Source organism: Melanerpes formicivorus, unplaced genomic scaffold, assembly GCF_026170545.1.
Source record: "Melanerpes formicivorus ecotype bairdi unplaced genomic scaffold, bMelFor1.0.p_v2 SCAF_1121, whole genome shotgun sequence".
NCBI lineage: Eukaryota > Metazoa > Chordata > Aves > Piciformes > Picidae > Melanerpes > Melanerpes formicivorus.
Genome location: NW_027143473.1, coordinates 37,434 through 59,515, shown reverse-complemented (window position 1 = coordinate 59,515; position 22,082 = coordinate 37,434). Strand labels below are relative to the sequence as shown.

At 48.7% G+C, this 22,082-nt stretch overlaps 1 protein-coding gene across 1 annotated transcript in view; it reads right to left on the bottom strand.

The window, feature by feature from the left end:
• Positions 1 to 1,803: 1,803 nt before the first annotated feature.
• The window catches only part of LOC137461101 (mucin-6), a 52,663-nt gene continuing 32,384 nt past the window's right edge, over positions 1,804 to 22,082 (bottom strand). The window contains exons 12-23 of the mRNA XM_068171001.1: positions 21,105 to 21,177; positions 20,673 to 20,810; positions 17,915 to 18,076; positions 17,277 to 17,371; positions 16,139 to 16,271; positions 15,277 to 15,526; positions 11,259 to 11,311; positions 9,997 to 10,106; positions 7,773 to 7,924; positions 4,727 to 4,868; positions 3,225 to 3,336; positions 1,804 to 1,972 (exon numbers count right to left, since the gene is read on the bottom strand). Of these exons, the coding sequence (XP_068027102.1) occupies positions 3,286 to 3,336; positions 4,727 to 4,868; positions 7,773 to 7,924; positions 9,997 to 10,106; positions 11,259 to 11,311; positions 15,277 to 15,526; positions 16,139 to 16,271; positions 17,277 to 17,371; positions 17,915 to 18,076; positions 20,673 to 20,810; positions 21,105 to 21,177 (1,359 nt within the window). The 3' untranslated portion in view covers positions 1,804 to 1,972; positions 3,225 to 3,285. The remainder of the gene's footprint in view (positions 1,973 to 3,224; positions 3,337 to 4,726; positions 4,869 to 7,772; positions 7,925 to 9,996; positions 10,107 to 11,258; positions 11,312 to 15,276; positions 15,527 to 16,138; positions 16,272 to 17,276; positions 17,372 to 17,914; positions 18,077 to 20,672; positions 20,811 to 21,104; positions 21,178 to 22,082) is intronic.

Sequence of the window (22,082 nt, the reverse complement as noted above, 5' to 3'; positions counted from 1 at the left end):
CAGCCCCTAACATTCTGTGATTCTGTAGGTTTCTCCATATCAACAATAGGGATTGATGGTGTTTTGGCAGATCTTTTACATCTACATCCACACTGGTGTGGTAGGTTAAGGGAAACGAGGAGTTTAATTGGTGTGACCACAAAGAAAAGTCCTCAGGCTGCCCAGGGAGGTGGTGGGGTCACCATCACTGGAGGTGTTTAGGAGGGGACTGGATGGGGTGCTTGGTGCCATGGGTTAGTTGATTAGGTGGTGTTGGGTGATGGGTTGGACTTAATGATCTCAAAGGTCTCTTTAAACCTATTCTATTCTATTCTATTCTATTCTATTCTATTCTATTCTATTCTATTCTATTCTATTCTATCTATTCTATTCTATTCTATTCTAGTTCTATTCCATTCCATTCCATTCCATTCCATTCCATTCCATTCCATTCCATTCCATAGGGTAGAGAGCATCCCAGAGGGATGGGCCAGCCTGTCCCAGGATACAGCCACACTTAGCTGTTGTGCTTACAGAAGGGCTGGTGCAGGATAAGATAAGATGAGCATAAATGAGAGCCAGAAAGCATTTTATACATGTTTTAGTAAACTGTTTTGGGGAAGAGAAAATCAAGTCTGGGAGTGTGAGCATTTTGGAAGGGCACAGATGATGCCCTGTAAACAACAGGAAGGCCAAATCAGTTCTTACCTTATTGTGACAGGCAGAAAGACCTGGCTGTTGATGATGGAACATGTCTTTTCTGCCCAGGCTCTCCTGTAAGGGTTCTTGCTGCAGGGGTCCACTACAAAGTAGACATCCCCACAGAGAGGATTCTCTTTCCAGGAATTGACAAACTCCAGTTCATTGGATGCCACATATTTGCTCCGAGTTTGGAAGTCATCCTTCATGTTGCCATTGTAGTTGCCACACAGACCACATATTGTTTCCTGGGGGGGAATCGAAGCAGCAACGTCAGGGCAGCAAGTTTCAGCCTTCCCTTCCTGTGACTGACACTTCCCTGGGCTTCAGTACTGAATATGAGCTACAAACACTCTCTCATACATTTTTAGTGTCCTCTGCATGAGGTTATTCTCTTCATGCTATGAGGCCAGGCCTGCAAGAGCTGGGGTTTGCAGAGGAGATGGCTCCAGGGAGACCTAAGGGCAGCCTGCCAGGACCTGAAGGGTTCACTGCACTGGTTAGGCTGCAACTTGAGTCCTGTGTCCAGTTCTGGGCCCCTCAGTTAGGAAGGACATTGAGAGACTTGAAGGTGTCCAGAGAAGGGCAAGAAAGCTGGGGAGGGGTCTGGAGCACAGCCCTGTGAGGAGAGGCTGAGGGAGCTGGGGTTGCTTAGGCTGGAGAAGAGGAGGCTCAGGGGGAGACCTTCTTGCTCTCTCCAACTCCCTGAAGGGAGGTTGGAGCCAGGTGGGGGTTGGGCCTCTTCTCCCAGGCACCCAGCACCAGAACAAGAGGACACAGTCTCAAGCTGTGCCAGGGGAGGTTTAGGCTGGAGGTGAGGAGAAAAGTTCTTCCCAGAGAGAGTTGTTAGCCATGGGAATGTGCTGCCCAGGGAGGTGGTGGAGTCCCCATCCCTGGAGGTGTTCAAGAGGGGATTGGATGTGGCACTTGGTGCCATGGTCTAGTCATGAGGTCTGTGGTGACAGGTTGGACTCTATGATCTTTGAGCTCTCTTCCAACCTTGGTGATACTGTGAGCCTGTGATCTTAGAGTCAATGGAATGTAACCCAAATGTGCAGTTCAGTGTGAGCTGAAGGACAGCTCACTGAGGAAGGTGTTCTGCAGTACCTGTGTTTCTCTGGAGATCTTGATGAAGACATTCATGTGCTTATTCCAGATGAGGGTCATGTTGTACTTCCCTGGGATAATGATGTCAAACATCAGGTGGGAGGACATTCTCTTTCACTTTGTAGTGTACCCCAGGGTTTTCTCCAGACACAGTGTAGGTTTCATCCCGCAGAATGAATGTCAAGTTCTGGAAGAAATTGACCAATTTACTGACACTGACCAGTTTCAGCCTTTTGCTTGCTCTGTGTCACCTTGCTGAAGGTCAGCTGCTGTGCTACTGCAGACTGACTTGTCTGTTCCTGCTGATCTCTGGAAGTGGTGGCAGACAGGTGAACCATTCCAATGTCTACACAACCAACAGGGAGGGGCATCTGAAACATGCATTTATGAACTGGATCCTGAGAAAACCAGCAAACCAACTTTGCCACCACCAGCACTGACCAGCTGCCAGTACTTAGATAGGGATGTGCTGCCTGTAGTGACTCTTCTTGGGGTTGCTTAGCCTGGAGAAGAGGAGGCTCAGGGGAGACCTTATTGCTGTCTACAACTTGCTAAAGGGAGGTTGTAGCCAGGTGGGGGTTGGGCTCTTCTCCCAGGCACCCAGCACCAGAACAAGAGGACACAGTCTCAAGCTGTGCCAGGAGAAGTTTTAGGCACAAGGTAAGGAGAAAGTTCTTCACAGAGAGAGAGATTGGCCATGGGAATGTGCTGCCCAGGGAGGTGGTGGAGTCCCCATCCCTGGGAGGTGTTCAAGAGGGGATTGGATGTGGCACTTGGTGCCATGGTTTAGTTAGTCATGAGATGTTGGGTGACAGGTTGAGACTTGATGATCTCAAAGGTCTTTCCCAACCTTGATGATTCTATTTTTCTTTGAAAATCTCATTGTCTGTAATCTTTGCTTTGTCAGAGAATGAAGGATGATCTGATCCTACTGGGGGTTGCTGTCCCATGGGTCTGAGAACAGCAAAACTTGCCCAAGCTCTGGAAGCTGGCCCACAGGAGTGGCAATCAGGCTAACTGCTCATTGCCTGTAGTTCATGCATGGATCTCAGGTAAGATCTGGACATATTCTGAACTGCAGCTGTTGGATGCTACTGGAGAGGTTTTGCTCATTAATCATGCTGAGAATATCTCAGTTTCATACTGTTGTTCTCCAGAGCTTGGTGGGGTGTGCAATCAGCATCTTTTTGCTACTGATCAATGAATCTCTCAGTCAGTAACAGCTCAACATTTTCAAGCTTCTGTGTAGACCAAAAGGGTTTGGGACCATGAAAACCAACAAACTGAAAGAGAGTCTGGTGGCAGTTCCTGCTAAAACCAAAGCTCTGGGTTTAGGACACCATTTCCCTTACAAACCATCACTTCAGAGCTGCCACAGGGGAGTAAACATGGGCACAAAGCAGCTCTTCAGCTGGGTGACAGCAGAGGGAAGCTCTTACCCCAAGGTAAACGCTGATGGATCTGGAGCACGTAACCCCTGACCTGCCACAGATGACATTCTCAGTAACAATTTTGAAGGAGGAAAACAGGTCTGTGAACACTGCAGCCATCCTGTGGAACAAAACCAAAGCACAACCAAAACAAACCATCAAAAGCACAAAACTACAACAGGCTCTGTCTGGATTCTCCCAACTTAGCCCTAAAAGCATTAAAAAGCAAACGAGCCCCTATGACAAGAGGGATGTGGAGGTGCTGGAAGGTGTCCAGAGCAGGGGCCAGGAGGATGAGCAGAGGGCTGGAGCACCTCTCCTATGAGGACAGACTGAAGGAGTTGGGGCTGTTCAGTCTGGAGAAGAGAAGGCTCCCAGGTGACCTCATTGTGGCCTTCCAGGATCTGAAGGGGGCTCCTGAAGGCTGGGGAGGGACTGCTCAGGATCTCAGGCAGTGATAGGACTAGGGGGAATGGAATGAAGCTGGAGTGTGGGGAGATTGAGGCTGGAGGGGAGGAGGAAGTTCTTCCCATGAGAGTGGTGAAGCCCTGGAATGGGTTGTGCAGGGAGGTGGTTGGGGGCCCCTGTCCCTGGAGGTGTTTAAGGCCAGGCTGGCTGAGGCTGTGGCCAGGCTGATGTAGTGTGGGGTGTCCCTGCCCATGGCAGGGGGGTTGGAACTGGCTGATCCTTGTGGTCCCTTCCAACCCTGACTGATACTATGATACTATGATACTATGAAATTCCAAACCATGTCATGAGACTGCCTGCTTTGGGAGGTGATGACCTCTGGTTTGGTAGTCAATTGCTTCCCTAAAAGATGTAGCTGGCTGGCACAGAATACAGGCATAGCAGTGACTATTTCAATATGGTATTAAATCTAAAAACTGGTTGTAATTGCATGGTAAAAAACAACAACTATGTTTTCATCTGAAGTACTGAAATAAGCAGAAAAGGAGAAGGGCCACCAGGGTGAGCAGAGGGCCTGGAGTACCTCTGCTATGGAGACAGACTGAGAGAGTTGGGGCTGTTCAGTCTGGAGAGGAGAAGGCTCTGAAGAGACATTCTGGTGGCCTTCCAGAATCTGAAATGGGCTCCAAGCAAGCTGGGGAGGGACTTTTGAGGGTGTCAGGGAGTGATAGGACTGGGGGGGATGGAGCAGCACTAGAAGTGGGGAGACTGAGATTGGCTGTGAGAAAGAAGTTGTTGCCCAGGAGGGTGGTGAGAGCCTGGCCCAGGTTGCCCAGGGAGGTGGTGGAAGCCTCCTGCCTGGAGGTGTTTGCAGCCAGGCTGGAGGTGGCTGTGAGCAACCTGCTGTGGTGTGAGGTGTCCCTGCCCATGGCAGGGGGTTGGAGCTGGCTGAGCCTTGAGCTCCCTTCCAACCCTGACCATTCTATGATGCTATGGTTTGAAGTGATTAGAAGTGCACCTTAGGATGTTTGCATTTGCCATTTAAATCAAGCTCTTTCCTGGTGCTAAGCTACTGTCACAGTCAGGAGGAACTGGCACGTTACCATAGCCAGGATGTATTCACAGTTGCCATCAAACACAAAACGCTGCCCATCAAACGTGGTGATGTGACCTTCCCCATAGAGGTTGCATGTTGAGGAGCACCTTGATTTCTGGACACATTTCCATTTGCCTTTTGTGCAAGTGCTGGGAAGGGAAAAGAGAAAGCACAATCAGATGTCAGAGGAATGCCACCTGAACCTGCTTCTTTTTAAATGCAGGCACTTTTGTAGAGGACATGTTGATTTACCTGCCTTGGGTACAACTGCAACTTAGTACCATAGAATCAGTCAGGGTTGGAAGGGAGCACAAGGATCATCCAGTTCCAACCCCCCTGCCATGGGCAGGGACACCCCACACTAGATCAGCCTGGCCACAGCCTCAGCCAGCCTGGCCTTAAACACCTCCAGGGACAGGGCCCCAACCACCTCCCTGCACAACCCATTCCAGGGCTTCACCACTCTCATGGGGAAGAACTTCCTCCTCCCCTCCAGCCTCAATCTCCCCACCTCCAGCTTCATTCCATTCCCCCTAGTCCTATCACTGCCTGAGATCCTGAGCAGTCCCTCCCCAGCCTTCCTGGAGCCCCCTTCAGATCCTAGAAGGCCACAATGAGGTCACCTGGGAGCCTTCTCTTCTCCAGACTCAACAGCCCCAACTCCTTCAGTCTGTCCTCACAGGAGAGGTGCTCCAGCCCTCTGCTCATCCTCCTGGCCCTGCTCTGGACACCTTCCAGCACCTCCACATCCCTCTTGTCCTAGGGGCTCCAGAACTGGAGGCAGTACTGCAGGTGGGGTCTCCCCAGAGCTGAGCAGAGGGGGAGAATCACCTCCCTTGCCCTGCTGGCCACACTTCTCCTGCTGCAGCCCAGGCTCTGGTTGGCTTTCTGGCCTGCAAGTGCACACTGAGAGCTCCTGCTGAGCTTCTCCTCCCCCAGCACCCCCAAGGCTCTCTCCTCAGGGCTGCTTTCCAGCCAGTCCCTGCCCAGCCTGGATTTGTGCCTGGGATTGCCTCCACCCAGCTGCAGGACCCTGCCCTTGGTCTGGTTGAACCTCCTGAGGTTGGCTTGTGCCCACCTCTGCAGCCTGTCCAGCTCCCTCTGGATGGATCCCTTCCCTCCAGCTGTCTGCTGCCCCACACAGCTTGGTGTCATCAGCAACCCTGCTGAGGCTGCACTCAGTGCCACTGTCCCTGGCACCCACAGAGATGTTGAACAAGCCTGGGCCCAGGAATGATCCCTGAGGGACTCTGCTTGTCCCTGGCCTCCACTTGCACATGGACTCATGGACAGCCACTCTCTGGGTGCAGCCCTCAAGCCAGTTCTGTATCCATCCAGTGGTCACCCATCACACCCATGTGTCACCAGCCTGGAGACCAGGATGTGGTGTGGGACAGTGTGGAAGGCTGTGCTCAGGGCCAGGCAAACGACATCAGCTGCTCTCCCCTCATCTGTTAATCTCAAAATCAATAGAAGCTACAATTCATAGAATAGAATCATGGAAGAACCAGAACTCAAAGTTAGAGACTGCCTAGAAAATTAACTTATGATAAAGAAAGAATCTTAAGGGTTTGGGGTTTCTTTTCTGGTGAGTTTTTGTTTGTTTGTTTGTGTTTAATAAAAGAAAGAGCACAGAACTGGTTTATATCTGCTCTTAATGAGCACCAGTGTCACTGTTCTGTGTGGCTTCGCTGGTGGTGGTCTTTGATAGAATTATAGAAAGGGGTGGGTTGGAAGGGACCTCCAAAGCTCATCCAGTCCAACCCCCTCTGCAGTCAGCAGGGACATCCTCAACTACATCATGTTGCTCAGGGTCTTGTTGAGCCTCATCCTTGAATATCTCCAGGGATGGGGCCTCAACCACCTCCCTGGGCAATCTGTTCCAGTGTTCCACCACCCTCATGGTGCAGAGCTTATACCTAACATCCAATCTAAATCTGCTCTTCTCTAATTTCAAACCACTGACCCTCATCCTGTCACTGCAGGCCTTTGGGAACAGCCCCTCTGCAGCCTTCTTGTAGCCCCCTTCAGGTAGTGAAGGCCTCTATCAGGTGTCCCCAGAGCTTTCTCATCTCCAGGCTGAATAAGCCCAACTGTCTAATCCTGTCCTCACAGGAAAGGTTCTCCAGCCCTCTGATCATCTTCATGACCTCCTCTGGATACTCTCCATCAAATCTATGTCTTTCCTGTCTTGAGGGCTCCAGGGCTGGACACAGTACTCCAGGTGATGTTTTACCAGATAAGTAAATGGAAAGGGAATAAATTACTTGGAAAGTGCTGCTGAAAAAGGCAGAGGGTTGGTCTTTTGGGGAGGGGTGATTTTATCTGCAGAAAAGAAGGGAGACTGTCCCCTCATCTTTATTTAGGTGGAGCTCTTAATCCTTGCCCTTGTGGAGTTTACACTTCCAGGCCCTCTTGAAATGATTCCTAAAGCCAGTAACATGACTTGTCTGTCTGTTTGTCCATCCACCCACCCATCCACTCACCCACCCATCCACCCATCCACTCACCCATCCCTTCATTCACCCACCCATCCACCCATCTCTCCATCCATCCACCCATCTCTCCACCCATCCATCCACCCATCCATCCATCTATCTATCTATCTATCTATCTATCTATCCATCTATCTATCTATCTATCTATCTATCTATCTATCTATCTATCTATCTATCTATCTATCTATCTATCTATCCATCCATCCATCCATCCATCCATCCATCTATCTATCTATCTATCTATCTATCTATCTATCTATCTATCTATCTATCTATCTATCTATCTATCTATCTATCTATCTATCTATCTAAATGGCTGAATAGCTAAACAGCTATCTATCTAAACAGCTAACTACCTATCTATCTAGCCAAATGTGATTTCTACACACGTGTTGCCAAATGTAGAGCTGCTCTCCCTCCCCTCTGTTCTTTGCCACGGTACTCCTTCCACCCAGCTGTCGCCGTGTCCTACTCTCCTGCCAACCCAGTGCTATTACATAGCTGCACAGTTCAGAGAAACACAAGTTCCACCACAGAAAGCTGTGGGATTCTTACCAGATCTCGCATTCAGTGTGGATCTGTTCACCTTTTCCATAAGCAAGTCCTCCATACTCACAGGGGCACTCCTCAGCTGGAACACACCTGCCGTCCAGGTTCTCGTAGAGCCCATCGGCGCAGACACAGCCTGACTCGCACTTGGTGGGGATCTGGTGAGGAGCAGATTGCAGGCTGAGAAGTGAGATGTGGTTTGTCTTGTCTGTGGAGGGTGAATCTCTGCCTACATCCTACTCTTGATTCCATTTCAGTGCTGTGACTTTCCTCAGCTGAACTAGTTTCACTGTTGTAAGATACGGAGAGCATCTTATGAGGAGAGGCTGAACAAGCTGGGGTTGGTCAGCTTGGAGAAGGGGAGGCTGAGGGGGGACATCACTGCTTTCTATAGCTAACTGAAAGGAGCTTGTAGTGAGGCTGGGGGTAGCCTCTTCTCCCAAGTAATTAATGGCAGGACAAGAGCCTCTTCTCCCAAGTAACTAATGGCAGGACAAGAAGTAATGGCCTCAAGCTGCTCCTGACGAAGTTTAAGTTGGATATTAGGAAGAAATTCTTTACTGAAAGAATGGCCAGGCATTGGAACATGCTACTTAGGGACATCTTCTCCCAGGTAACTAGCACCAGAACAAGAGGACACAGCCTCAAGCTGCACCAGGGGAGGTTTAGGCTGGAGGTCAGGAAGAAGTTCTACACAGAGAGAGTGATTGCCCATTGGAATGTGCTGCCCAGGGAGGTGGTGGAGTCACCATCCCTGGAGGTGTTCAGGAGGAGACTTGATAGGGTGCTTGGTTGCATGGTTTGGTTGATTAGGTAGTTTGGATAATCACAGTATCATAGTATCATAGTATCAGTCAGGGCTGGAAGGGAGCACAAGGATCAGCTAGTTCCAACCCCCCTGCCATGGGCCGGGACACCCCCCACTAGATCAGGCTGGCCAGAGCCTCATCCAGCCTGGTCTTAAACACCTAATAATAGGTTGGATGTGATGATCTTGGGGGTCTCTTCCAACCTGGTCTGGTCTATTCTATTCTATTCTATTCTATTCTATTCTATTCTATTCTATTCTGTCTTGGAGTCAGTCACCAACTTTGGAGGTGTTAAAAAGAAACCCCACAGTAGCTGTGGCACTTTGGGACATGGTCTAGTGGTTATGGAAGTGTTGGGCAGAAGGTTGGACTGGATGGATGATCTTAGAGGTCTGTTCCAACCTGAAGCACTCTATGACTCTATCCCATGCTAGTGGTGTGAGATACTAAACATACTTGGAGGATCAGAGAAATTTATCTTTCATTGCTCCCAACCTTTCAGACAGAGGACATCAGAAGTGTCTATATATCAAGTTAGCTTGTTGCAGATCTTCCCAGTTTGTCTGTTTCCTTAATGAAAAGGCATAAGAAAACCCTATCAGGAGAGACCAGAAGCCCACCTAGCCTAGGCCACCTGTGTCCTGTGGCCATCAGCAGCAGGTAGTGTAAAGAGTAGAACAGGAAGCATAAACCTCATGTTCTATCACTTTCCAGTGACAGGCAGCCTATGGAGTACCTGAGCCAGAAGTGACAGCCATCAAGTCAGGGATTCTTGATGGAATTTTATTCTATTCATTTAAAAGAACTGAATTCATTAATGGAGGCAGTGTAATTCCTTTCATCACTTCTTGAATATAGCAAAATTTTCATAACCACAGGGTGAGGAAACAATCACAGAATCACTTGGGTTGGGAGGGACCTTAAAGGTCAGCTAGTTCCAACCCCCTTCTGTGGTCAGGGACACCTTCCACTAGCCCAGATTGCTCAAGGCCTCATCCAGCCTGGCCTTCAACACTGCCAGGCAGGAGGCAGCCACAGCCTCTCTAGGCAGCCTGTGCCAGAGTCTCCCCAGCCTCACTCTCAACAATTTCTTCCTCATCTCCACTCTCAGTCTCCTCTCTCTCAGTCTCAAAGCCATTGTTCCTCATTCTGGCACTCCCAGCCCTTGTCCAAAGTCCCTCCCCAGCTCTTCTGGAGCCCCTTTAGGTATTTGAAGGCTGTTCTAAGATCTCCCTGGAGCCTTCTCTTCTCCAGGCTGAGGAGCCCTAACTCTCACAGCCTGTCTGATGTTTAACTATATCACATCAGAAGAAAAATCTCCTTCCACAGAATTGTAGAAGGCCTTTAGTCAAGTTCTAAGCAGCAACTAGAATATTCTTCCTCTCACAAGAGGTTGAATACCCCAGAACTATGAGACTCACACATTCAATTCCAGTAGCCAGCATCTGACAGGTGGGGGCACAGGCAGCTCCATACTTGTCCTCCAAGCTGTCAGAACATGATATGTACTTCTTAGGAGCTTTGCAGCTTTCTAAGGAAAACAAAACAAACATGGAAAATGAGCACCAGAGAGATTCTGAAGTAGCAATGTTACCACACAAGGTGATGTGGGTTAAGGATTACTTGTACAACCATAGAGATTGAAAAGTCCTCCAGAGGACTTGGGTGACAGATTGGACTTGATGATCTTTGAGGTCTTTTCCAACCTTATTGATTCTGTGATTCTATGACCAGACAGTTCCAAAAGGGAGGCACTGGATCTTGTGATCTGTTATTCTATTCCCTTTTCCTGTATCTCCCTATATAAGGAGCAAACCTTCAGGTCCTATCTTTCTCTCTCCTCTCTGCTCCCAGCATGTGGCTGCTGCCATTGCTTTTCAGAATACAGAATTAACCAGGTTGGAAAAGTGCTCAGAGATCATCCAGTCCAGCCTATCACCCAGCGCCATCTAATCAGCTAAACCATGGCACCAAGTGCCTCATCCAGGCTCTTTTTCAAGCATCTCCAGGGATGGTGACTCCACCACCTCCCTGGGCATCACATTCCCATGGCCAATCTCTCTTTATGGGAAGAATTTCTTCCTAACATCCTGCCCAAACTTCCCCAGCATGGCTTGAGACTGTGTCCTCTTGTTCTGGTGCTGGGTGCCTGGGAGAAGAGACCAACCCCCTCCTGGCTCCAACCTCTCTTCAGGTAGTGGTAGAGAGCAAGAAGGTCTCCCCTGAGCCTCCTCTTCTCCAGGCTGAACATCCCCAGCTCCCAGCTGTGTGGGAGGGAGGCCTGGCTGTCAGGAGTCTGTTTCTGCATAGCCAAGGCCTGCTCTGGGCCTGTCTTGGGGGGTGGGAGGGCAGTGAGGCTTATCATCAGGGAGGTCTGGATGGCTGGGGAGATGTATTTGATGCATCACTGAGGCCTGGCAGAGGCTTAGCTGAGGCCTAGATTGTGGGGGGAGGCTAAGCCAGGGCCGATTCTGAGTACCTGTACACATCCTTTGGCTTTGGTACCTTTTGTGTTTTGTTTGCTTCTGTAAATAGTATTTCTATTGAGCCTCCAGTGGTGTGTGAGTGTGGTTAGGTACTCCTTTGGGGCAAATTCATTGTCTTCAGTCTGGAGCTGTTCTCAGCTCAAACCCAAGACCTAAGGGAAATGAATGTTTCCAAGTAAACCACCCCAGAGCCATACCTGCAGGATCCTGGAGCTTGCCTGTGCAGCTGAGCCTCCCATTGACACAGTAGCTAAGGGAAAAAACATAGGAACAGTAAAAACAACAACATCAGTAACAGTAACAACAACCATAACAACAACAACAACATCAATAACCACAACAATAACAGTAACAACAACAAAACTCTAACAACAGTAAGAGCAGTAACAACAATAGAATAGAATAACAATAATAATAACACTAACAACAACAGGGAAGGGAAGGGAAGGGAAGGGAAGGGAAGGGAAGGGAAGGGAAGGGGAAGGGAAGGGAAGGGAAGGGAAGGGAAGGGAAGGGAAGGGAAGGGAAGGGAAGGGAAGGGAAGGGAAGGGAAGGGAAGGGAAGGGAAGGGAAGGGAAGGGAAGGGAAGAGAAGAGAAGAGAAGAGAAGAGAAGAGAAGAGAAGAGAAGAGAAGAGAAGAGAAGAGAAGAGAAGAGAAGAGAAGAGAAGAGAAGAGAAGAGAAGAGAAGAGAAGAGAAGAGAAGAGAAGAGAAGAGAAGAGAAGAGAAGAGAAGAGCGTAACAACAACAGTAACAACAACAAAATCAGTACCAACATTAACAACAACAACAGTGAAGAGGAGAGGAGAGGAGAGGAGAGGAGAGGAGAGGAGAGGAGAGGAGAGGAGAGGAGAGGAGAGGAGAGGAGAGGAGAGGAGAGGGGAGGAGAACAATAACAACAGTAACAACAACAATAACATTAACAACAAAAACAGTAACAACAATAAGAACAACAACAATAACAACGGTAACAACAACAGTAACAAGAATAGAATAGAATAGAATAGAATAGAATAGAATAGAATAGAATAGAATAACAACAACATCAGTAACAACTAAAACAATAACAACAATAACAACAGTAACAATAATAAAACCAGTAGCAACAACAACAACCACAACAATAACAACAGTAACAATAACAACAACAATTACCACAACAATAACAACAAAACCAGTAACAATAACAAAACCAGGAGCAACGATAACCACAACAATAACATCAGTAACAATAACAAGAAAAAAAGTAAGAACAACAACAGTAACAACAACAAAAATGACAACAGCAAAAGTAGCAACAGTAAACCAACAACAATAACAGCAGCAACAACCACCATGACAACCACAATAGCAACAACAACAAAAATATCACCACCACCACTACTACTACTACTAATTTCCATGCAAATATCTCCCAAGAAAGAAAGGTTTGGATGTGAGTTTTTTTGGTACAATGGCTTCATGTTCCTCACCACTGGAAACATTTCATTTATGTTGCTAGCTCCTCCCCATCCTTCCAAAAGGGCCTTGAATGAGATGATCTCTCTTTACCTTCTTGTAGTATAGATTAGCATCAGTTTTGAAAGTCAGTAGCAGGGCATTCACTGTCATGATGGCCTGCCAAGCCATTCCTGAGGTTAGTCCAGGCAAGATCATGGAACAGGTCATCCTGAGTGCAATAACACAGCACCTACAGGATGGCCAAGGGATCAGGCTCAGCCAGCATGGATTTAGGAAGGGCAGGTCCTGCCTGACCAACCTGAGCTCCTTCTATGATCAGGTGACCCGCATGGTGGATGTGGGGAGGCCTGTGGATGTAGTCTACCTGGACCTCAGCAAGGCCTTTGACACCGTCCCCCATAGCAAACTGCTGGCCAAGCTGTCAGCCCCTGGCTTGGACAGGAGCACACTGTGATGGGTTAGGAACTGGCTGGATGGCTGAGCCCAGAGAGTGGTGGTGAATGGTGCCATAGCCAGCTGGCAGCCAGGCACCAGTGGTGTGCCCCAGAGAGCAGTGCTGGGCCCTGTGTTCTTTAACATCTTCATTGATGATCTGGATGAGGGCATTGAGTCCATCAGCAGTACATTTGCAGATGACACCAAACTGGGGGCAGGAGTTGATCTGCTGGAGGGTAGAAAGGCTCTGCAGAGGGACCTTGCCAGGCTGGACAGATGGGCAGAGGCCAAGGGCAGGAGATTGAACACATCCAAGTGCCAGGTTCTGCACAGTGGCCACAACAACCCCATGCAGGGCTACAGGCTGGGGTCAGAGTGGCTGGAGAGCAGCCAGGCAGAGAGGGACCTGGGGGTACTGGTCGATGGTAGGCTGAACATGAGCCTGCAGTGTGCCCAGGCAGCCAGGAGGGCCAATGGCATCCTGGCCTGCATCAGGAAGAGTGTGGCCAGCAGGAGCAGGGAGGTCATTCTGCCCCTGTATACTGCACTGGTTAGGCCACAGCTTGAGTCCTGTGTCCAGTTCTGAGCCCCTCAGTTTAGGAAGGAAGTTGACTTGCTGGAGCGTGTCCAGAGAAGGGCAACAAAGTTGCTGAGGGGTTTGGAACACAGCCCTGTGAGGAAAGACTGAGGGAGCTGGGGTTGCTCAGCCTGGAGAAGAGGAGACTCAGGGGTGACCTTATCACTCTCTACAACTACCTGAAGGGAGGTTGTAGACAGGCAGAGGCTGGTCTCTTCTCCCAGGCAGCCAGTACTAGAACAAGAGGACACAGTCTCAGGCTGTGCCAGGGGAGGTTCAGGTTGGATGTTAGGAAGAAGTTCTACACAGAGTGATTGCTCATTGGAATGGGCTGCCTGGGGAGCTGGTGGAGTCGCCATCATTGGAGGTGTTTAGGAGGAGACTTGCTGGGGTGCTTGGTGCCATGGGTTAGCTGTTTGGGTGGGTTGGATTGGCTGATGGGTTGGACGCAATGATCTTGAAGATCTCTTCCAACCTGGTTTGGTTTATTCTAAACATCTGTCACAGAATGGCTTGAGTTGGAAGGGACCTTAATGATCATCTAATTCTAACACCCCTGACATGGACAGGACTCCTCCTACTAGATCAGGTTGCTCAAAGCCTCATCCAACCTCGTCTTAAATGCTTCCAGGGATGAGGCATCTACCACTTGTCTGGACAACCTGCTCCAGCATCTCACCACTCTCATAGAGGCTGCTGACAAAACCTCCTACTAGGAATAATCAGATCTTACCTATTGTCTCCTAATATTTCCCCTTAACATTTGCAAGCTTAAGGTAAGTCAAATTCATTTTGCTCTTTTAAGAATCTTTGTATTTTAGGAAAGGGCAAAAAATATGCCTTAAGAAATAAACCTTTGTTATACTGATTTGGGCTGGAATAGAGTTAATTTTCTTCCCAACAGCTTGATGGTGCTGCTCTGGACTTTGTGACCAAGAGAGTGGTGGTGACACAATGTTGGTTTAGATACTGCTGTCAAGAGTTTCTCTGCTTCTTAAGCTCTTCCACCAGTGAGCAGACTGAGAGCCCACTAGAAGCTGAAAGGGGATACAGCCAGCACAGCTGACCCCAGCTGACCAAAGGAATATTCCAAGCTATACAGCATAGAATCATAGAGTGGTCCGGGTTGGAAAGGACCTCCAAAGGTCATCTAGTCCAGCCCCTTCTGCAGTCAGCAGGGACATCCTCCTCTAGATCAGGTTGCACAGAGCCCTGTCCAGCCTCACCTGGAGTATCTCCAAGGGTTGGGTCCTCAGCCATTTCCCTGGGCAACCTGTTGCAGTGTTCCACTACCCTTGTGGTAGCATTACCCTCGTTCTGAGCAAACAAAAGCTCAGGTAAGGAGGGAGGAAGGAAAGGTGTTTGGAGTTATGGTTGGTGCTTGTCTTCCCAAGTAACCATTATGCATGATGAATTCCTGCTACCCTGGAAATGTCTAAACATCTGCCCACTGATGGGAAGGAGTGAATTAATTCCTTACTTAGCTTTGATTGTACATGCTGCTTGGCTCATTAAATAAGCTTCATTTTGCTTATTAATAGTACAGCACAGTTTAATATCTGTCCTCATCTGAACCCACAAATGTTCTTGCTGTTGTTGTCTGATTCCCTGCTGCATCCAGCCGGAGCGAGCAAGTGGCTGTGTGGTGCTTCGCTGCTTACTGCTCTTGACCCTCCACAGAGACCCATGAAGCCCCCTCAGGCCTGTTTTCAGTTTGTTAATCATGAAACCTGACACTCTTACCAGGTAACTCCAGCAGTGACTGTGGACTGGTCAGGTAGGATGTACTTTCTCTCGTCTATGTAGCAGGGACAGTGAGACTTGCGCACGCACTCCTGCTTGTGGTTCAGGTAAGTTCCTTCAGGGCAGTGGCAGCCTTCAATAGGGATGTCAGTTGGGTGACATTCCAGGGCTCGGTTGGAGAGTGACAAGCATGTCCTGTCACATGCCTGAGTGTTGTAGCTGAATGTTTGATTGCCAGTACAAGTAACAGCTGTAAAAGGAGACAAGAGTGCATGTTGAACATCATCCACATATCCTGTCCCTTAGGAAAGGCAACTCTCTTCCTGATGTGCAGCAGAGAAGGCAGATCATGAAGTGTCCAGAGAAGGGCATCGAGGCTGGGGAGAAGTCTGGAGCACAAGCCCTATGAGGAGAGGCTGAGGGAGCTGGGGTTGTTTCATCTGGAGAAGAGGAGGCTCAGGGGAGACCTTCTTGCTCTCTACAGCTTCCTGAAGGGAGGTTGTAGACAGGTAGAGGTTGGCCTCTTCTCCTAGGCACCCAGCACCAGAACAAGAGGACACAGTCTCAAGCTGTGCTAGAGGAGGTTTAGGCTGGAGGTGAGGAGAAAGCTCTTCCAGAAAGAGTAATTGGCCACTGGAATGTGCTGCCCAGGGAGGTGGTGGAGTCCCCATCCCTGGAGGTGTTCAAGAGGGGATTGGATGTGGCACTTGGAGCCATGGCCTAGTAGTCATGAGGTGTTGGGTGACAGGTTGGACTTGATGATCTTTGAGGTCTTTTTCATTGATTCTATTGATTCTATTCTACTGATTCTATGATTCTATGATCTGGTGGCAGCCTGATAAGGGTTGGTTCAGTTACTTACTGCAGTTGTCCATGACGTTTCTCCAGTTCTCCAGGATTAAACCCATTGAACCACACGTCCGTGCATATGATCCCAGGGCAGAACAGATGTAAGGAAAGGTCTCTTCATAATTACAGGCTTGGTAGACACATCTCTGAAACCCAATACATGGAGAGTACTCTGTTACTGGGGAGCAGGCATTTGGAAGTGTTAAACTCTGGAAGGCTACAAAAAGCCACACAGAAGTGGTGCTGAGGTGTTCCAAAAGGGATTCGATGTGGCCCTTGGAGCTATGGTTTAGTAGTCATGAGGTGTTGGGTGACAGGTTGGACTTGATGATCTTTGAGGTCTCTTCCAACCTTATTGATTCTATAATTCTATGACTTAGTGGTGACCTGGCAGTGCTGGGTTAAGGGTTGGACTCGTTGGACTTGATGATCTTTGAGGTCTCTTACAACCTTGGTGGTTCTGTGATTCTGTTATTCTGTGATCTTAAAACCAGGCTGGGTGGTACCTTGAGCAACCTGCTCTAGTAGGAGGTGTGCCTGCCCATGGCAGGGGGTTGAAACTATATGACCTTTAGGGTCCCTTCCAACCCAAGTCATTCTAGGATTCTATGATCTCAAAGGTCTTCTCTAATCTAAATGACTCTATAATTCTCTGATACCAGGCTGAACTGCAGGGCTAAGTCATGCAAAGTACTGCATAACTAAAGCTGGTGAAAAAGATGATCACCACTGCTTGATTGACATGAAACAAATACATTTAGTATCCCCCAAATGCCATTTTTTAATGCACTGCTTTTCACTATTAATTTTCAAACTGCTTTGTAGAGACTGTCAAATATAATGAGCCCAAATGTGCACGTGGGAAAATCAATACTTGGCATGGTTAAAGCTGCCATCATGGAGAGCTGCAGCATGAGCAAAACCACCTGCTGATTCATAGGGCTGGGCCTGGTGCCTACGAACAAACAGACTTTTAGTGTGGTGGAGACATCCTTCTCACGACCACACTTGTTCCTCAGCTTCTGTCTGTTGCTGATCCAAAAGAGTGGGATACTGTATATGAGAGAACATTCTGGTCCAGATGGAGCAGATGGAGTAGTCCTTGTACAGATTGACTCCATCTGTGTGCAGTGTCTATCATAACTTCCTACCTTGTAGAAAGGAAGAGGGTTCACCACAGCATGGCATTTCTCAAACGCTGTGCCCTTCTTGGTGAGAACGGAGCAGTGAGTCTCAGCAGATATTTCTAAGGGGAGCAAATCATGGACACAAACCAGAGAAAGTTAAGGGAAAAGAAATGGAATGAGATAAAAAAAAAGGCACAAGAAATGAAAAAAAGCCCTGGACACACTCCTCTAGCTGAGCTTTTGGCAATGATGGATTGAACAAAAGGACAACTTCTTAGCTTGTTAGCTTGCAGACTGCTTTTGTTCAAACAGCTCAGTAGGGATTTTCTTCTTAAGCCTGATGGTCTTGAGAAGACAAAGCCCTGAAGCTGTCACAGCACTGCTGAGCAAGTCTGAGACATCCCTGGATGTTGCAGTTTCACTGGAAACCATCAAAACCCTCTCATTCATCCTCTCAGCCCCATATCACCAGAGTAGGATCTGATGAGCTTTCAGCAGACATGTCTGCTAGAAATCAGATGTAGCTTGGTGACAGAACTTGTGATGCTCAGCTATTTCAGTCTTTGCTTCTCTCAGTCTCTCTCATTCCCCTGGTGTGGGCTTGTGGAAGTGTCAGCCAAAGCTAGCTGGAGAGATCTGTTGCAACAGGATCATCTACTTACTGTTCAGCTGACTCAAAGCACAAGGGTCGATCTCTCTCTCTAGAGCAGGATGGCAATTCCCTGCCCTCCAGGAATCGACAAAGAGGGAGGCTGTCCCTTCAGTGATGTCCATGCTAGTCATGAAGTCATCTGTAGTGTCTCCATTGTAATTGCCACACAAACCTAATCACATCAGAAAGGGGTGGAAAAGGTACAAATGAATCACAGAACCATAGAATGGTCTGGGTTGGAATGGACCTCCAGAGGTCATCCAGTCCAACCCCCTCTGCACTCAGCAGGGACATCCTCAACTAGATCATAGTTTCATAGTTTCATTCAGGGTTGGAAGGGACCACAAGGATCATCTAGTTCCAACCCCCCTGCCATGGGCAGGGACACCCCACACTAGATCAGGCTGGACAGAGCCTCATCCAGCCTGCTCTTAAACACCCCCAGGGATGGGGCCTCGACCACCTCCCTGGACAACATATTCCAGGGTCTCACCACTCTCATGGTGAAGAACCTCCTCCTCACATCTAGCCTGAATCTCCCCACCTCCAGCTTCATTCCATTCCCCCTAGTCCTATCACTACCTGAGATCCTGAGAAGTCCTTCCCCAGCCTTCCTGTAGGCCCCTTTCAGATACTGGAAGGCGACAATTAGGTCACCTTGGAGCCTTCTCTTCTCCAGACTGAACAGCCCCAACTCCTTCAGTCTGTCCTCATAGGAGAGGTGCTCCAGCCCTCTGCTCATCCTTGTGGCCCTTCTCTGGACACGTTCCAGCACCTCCACATCCCTCTTGTAATAGGGGCTCCAGAACTGGACACAGTACTCCAGGTGGGGTCTCACCAGGGCTGAGCAGAGGGGGAGGATCACCTCCCTTGCCCTGCTGGCCACACTTCTCCTGATGCAGCCCAGGATCTGATTGGCTTTGCGGGCTGCAAGTGCACACTGAGAGCTCATGTTGAGCTTTTTGTCCACCAGCACCCACAAGTCTCTCTCCTCAGGGCTACTTTCCAGCCAGTCCCTGCCCAGCCTGTATTTGTGCCTGGGATTGCCTCGACCCAGATGCAGGACCCTGCACTTGCTCTTATTGAACTTCATGAGGTTGGCCTGTGCCCACCTCTCCAGCCTGTCAAGGTCCCTCTGGATGGCCTCCCTTCCCTCCAGCGTGTCTGCTGCACCACACAGCTTGGTGTCATCAGCAAACTTGCTGAGGGTGCACTCAATGCCACTGTCCCTGGCACCCACAAAGATGTTGAATAAGACAGGTCCCAGGACTGATCCCTGAGGGACTCCGCTTGTCCCTGGCCTCCACTGGGACATGGAGCCATTGACAGCCACTCTTTGGGTGCGGTCATCAAGCCAGTTCCTTATCCATCTAGTGGTCCACCCATCAAACCCATGTGTCACCAGTTTGGAGACCAGGATGTGGTCATAGAGCCCTGTCCAGCCTCACCTTGAATAGCTCCAGGGTTGGGGCCCCAACCACTTGCCTGGGCAACCTGTTCCAGTGTTCCAGCAGCCTCCTGGTGCAGAACTTGTTCCTAACATCCAATTTAAATCTACTCTTCTCTAGTTTGATGCCATTGTCCCTTGTCTTAGCACTACAGGCCTTGCTCAGAAGTCTGTCCCCAGCTTTCTGCTCTGCCCTTGAAGCCCTGAAAAGCCATCAGAAGGTCTCCCTGGAACCTTCTCCACTCCAGGCTGAACAACTCCAACTCTCTCAGCCTGGCCTTACAGCAGAGGGCTTCCAGCCCTCTCATCACCACTATGGCTTCTCTGGACCTTCTCCAACAGGTCCTTCTCTGTGCTGTGCTGAGGAAGGTGGTGGAGTCACACAGAATCACCAGGATTGGAAGAGACCTCAAAGATCATCAAGCCCAACCTGTCACCACAGACCTCATGACTAAACCATGGCACCATCTGCCACATCCAATCCCCTCTTGAACACCTCCAGGGATGATAACTCCACCATCCCTGGAGATGTTCAAGAAGCTGCAGATGTGGCACTTCAGAATAGGGGTTTAGTGGTCATGGTATTTGGGTAAATGGCTGGACTGGATGATCCTAAAGGTCTTTTCCAACCTTAATTATTCTATGATTCTATGAGTTCTGTATCCAATTCTGGGGCCCTCAGTTTAGGAAGGAGGTTGACTTGCTGGAATGAGTCCAGAGAAGGGCAATGAAGTTGGTGAGGGGTTTGGAACTCAGCCCTATGAGGAGAGGCTGAGGGAGCTGGGGTTGCTTAGCCTGGAGAGGAGGAGACTCTGGGGAGGCCTTATTGCTCTCTACAACTACCTTAAGGGAGGTTGTAGCCAGCTGGGAGTTGGTCTCTTCTCCCAGGCACCCAGCACCAGAACAAGAGGACACAGCCTCAGGCTGCACCAGGGGAGGTTTAGGCTGGAGGTCAGGAAGAAGTTCTATACAGAGAGAGTGATTGCCCATTGGAATGGGCTGCCCAGGGAGGTGGTGGAGTCACCATCACTGGAGGTGTTCAGGAGGAGACTTGATGGGGTGATTGGTGCCGTGGTTTAGTAGATTAGGTGGTGTTGGATTAGTTGATAGGTTGGACGCGATGATCTTGAAGGTCTCTTCCAACCTGGTCTGGTCTGGTTCTATTCTATTCTATTCTATTCTATTCTATTCTATTCCATTCTATTCCATTCCATTCCATTCCATTCCTTTCCATTCCATTCCATTCCTTTCCATTCCTTTCCATTCCATTCCAAACTCCACTCCTGCCTTTTCTCCTTCAGATGGGGATGAGATTTCTTACCCCGGGTCCTGCCTTTGTACTGTGATCCTACTTTCACGTAGGCCTGGAACACAGGTGTCGTTTGAACCACGAGCTCCAGCCCGAAGGTTGTATGCACGTGGATGTACATTGAGGACTGCCTGAAAACGGTGATGTCTCCTGCAAGAACAAGGATAGCTAGAAACAGGGATTCTGATGCATAGGATATGGCAAAGTTGGGATTTGCATGCATTCTGCCTACCAGTCATCTTCCACACACAACTCTCCAAGAGGCACAGCAGCAACAGTGAACATTTTCACCTTCCAACAACCCTTTGTTGTTGGCAACTAAGAGAGGAAAGATGCTGGGTTATGTAAACCAGCTGCTTCATTTAATCCTCATTCATTCATTATTTTCTAGGTATTTTATATTATCCTCATCAGGACTTGTGATCTTTATTCCCTTTTCTGTACCTGATCTGTAAGGCAGCTTCTTAAGTTCATCATCATCAGTGAGGAGTTCATTCTGAGAGATCACAATCTTGTCCTGTAAGAGAAGGACATGGCTCAGAAGAGATAAGCTGCACTGATGCTATTTGTGTGCTCTGTAACCTTTGCACCTGCATTGTTGTGGTGGCTTAATGCCCATCCTGAAAACAAAGGGGGGAGGGCTTGTGAGTGCTTTGCCCTCCCTGCAGGGTGTTTTCCCCCTGGGAAACTGAGGCTGTTCCACTCCCCCCTCCCTGCCCAGCTAGGGTATAAAAGGGAGGACATTGCAACCATTAGGTCTCCTTTTGGCTCCTGCCTCTCCTGGATGAGAGCTACTGCAGCTGCTTTCCTGCTCCTCTGCCATGTGATTTGGCCTGATCCTTCTCCCTGCTGCCTCTGTGCCTCTTCAGAGAGAGACTGGTTTTGTATTCTTGTTTCTTTTCCCCCTCCCATCCATCTTGTTCCCTGCCCTTGTGAACCTTACCTGTTATTGTTATATGTATATTGTTTAAAAGAAACTCTTTACCTCTCTACTTCCAAGCTGACTCCAAATTATTGCTTGGTGGATTTGCTCCCTCCCTTTCCTTTTTCTTCCCACTCTGTTGGGAGGGAGGAGCCTTGCCCCCATCTGAGCTCTTAACTTCCAGTTAAGGCTCAAACCACTCCAACTATCAATGACCTATCTAATAGGAACAGGTGGATTCCAGCTTTTCCCCCATGTTATTCACCTTCCACATTTCACTTTTCATGCTTCACTTTTCATGCTTCACTTTCCATATTTATTTCACTTTTCATGCTTCACTTTCCATATTTATTTCACTTTTCATACTTCACTTTCCATATTTATTTCACTTTTTGCATTTATTTCACTTTTCATTTTTGTTTCACTTTCCATACTTTACTTTTCATGTTTATTTCACTTTCCATATCTCACTTTTCACTTTGGACACAACAGTTGATGTG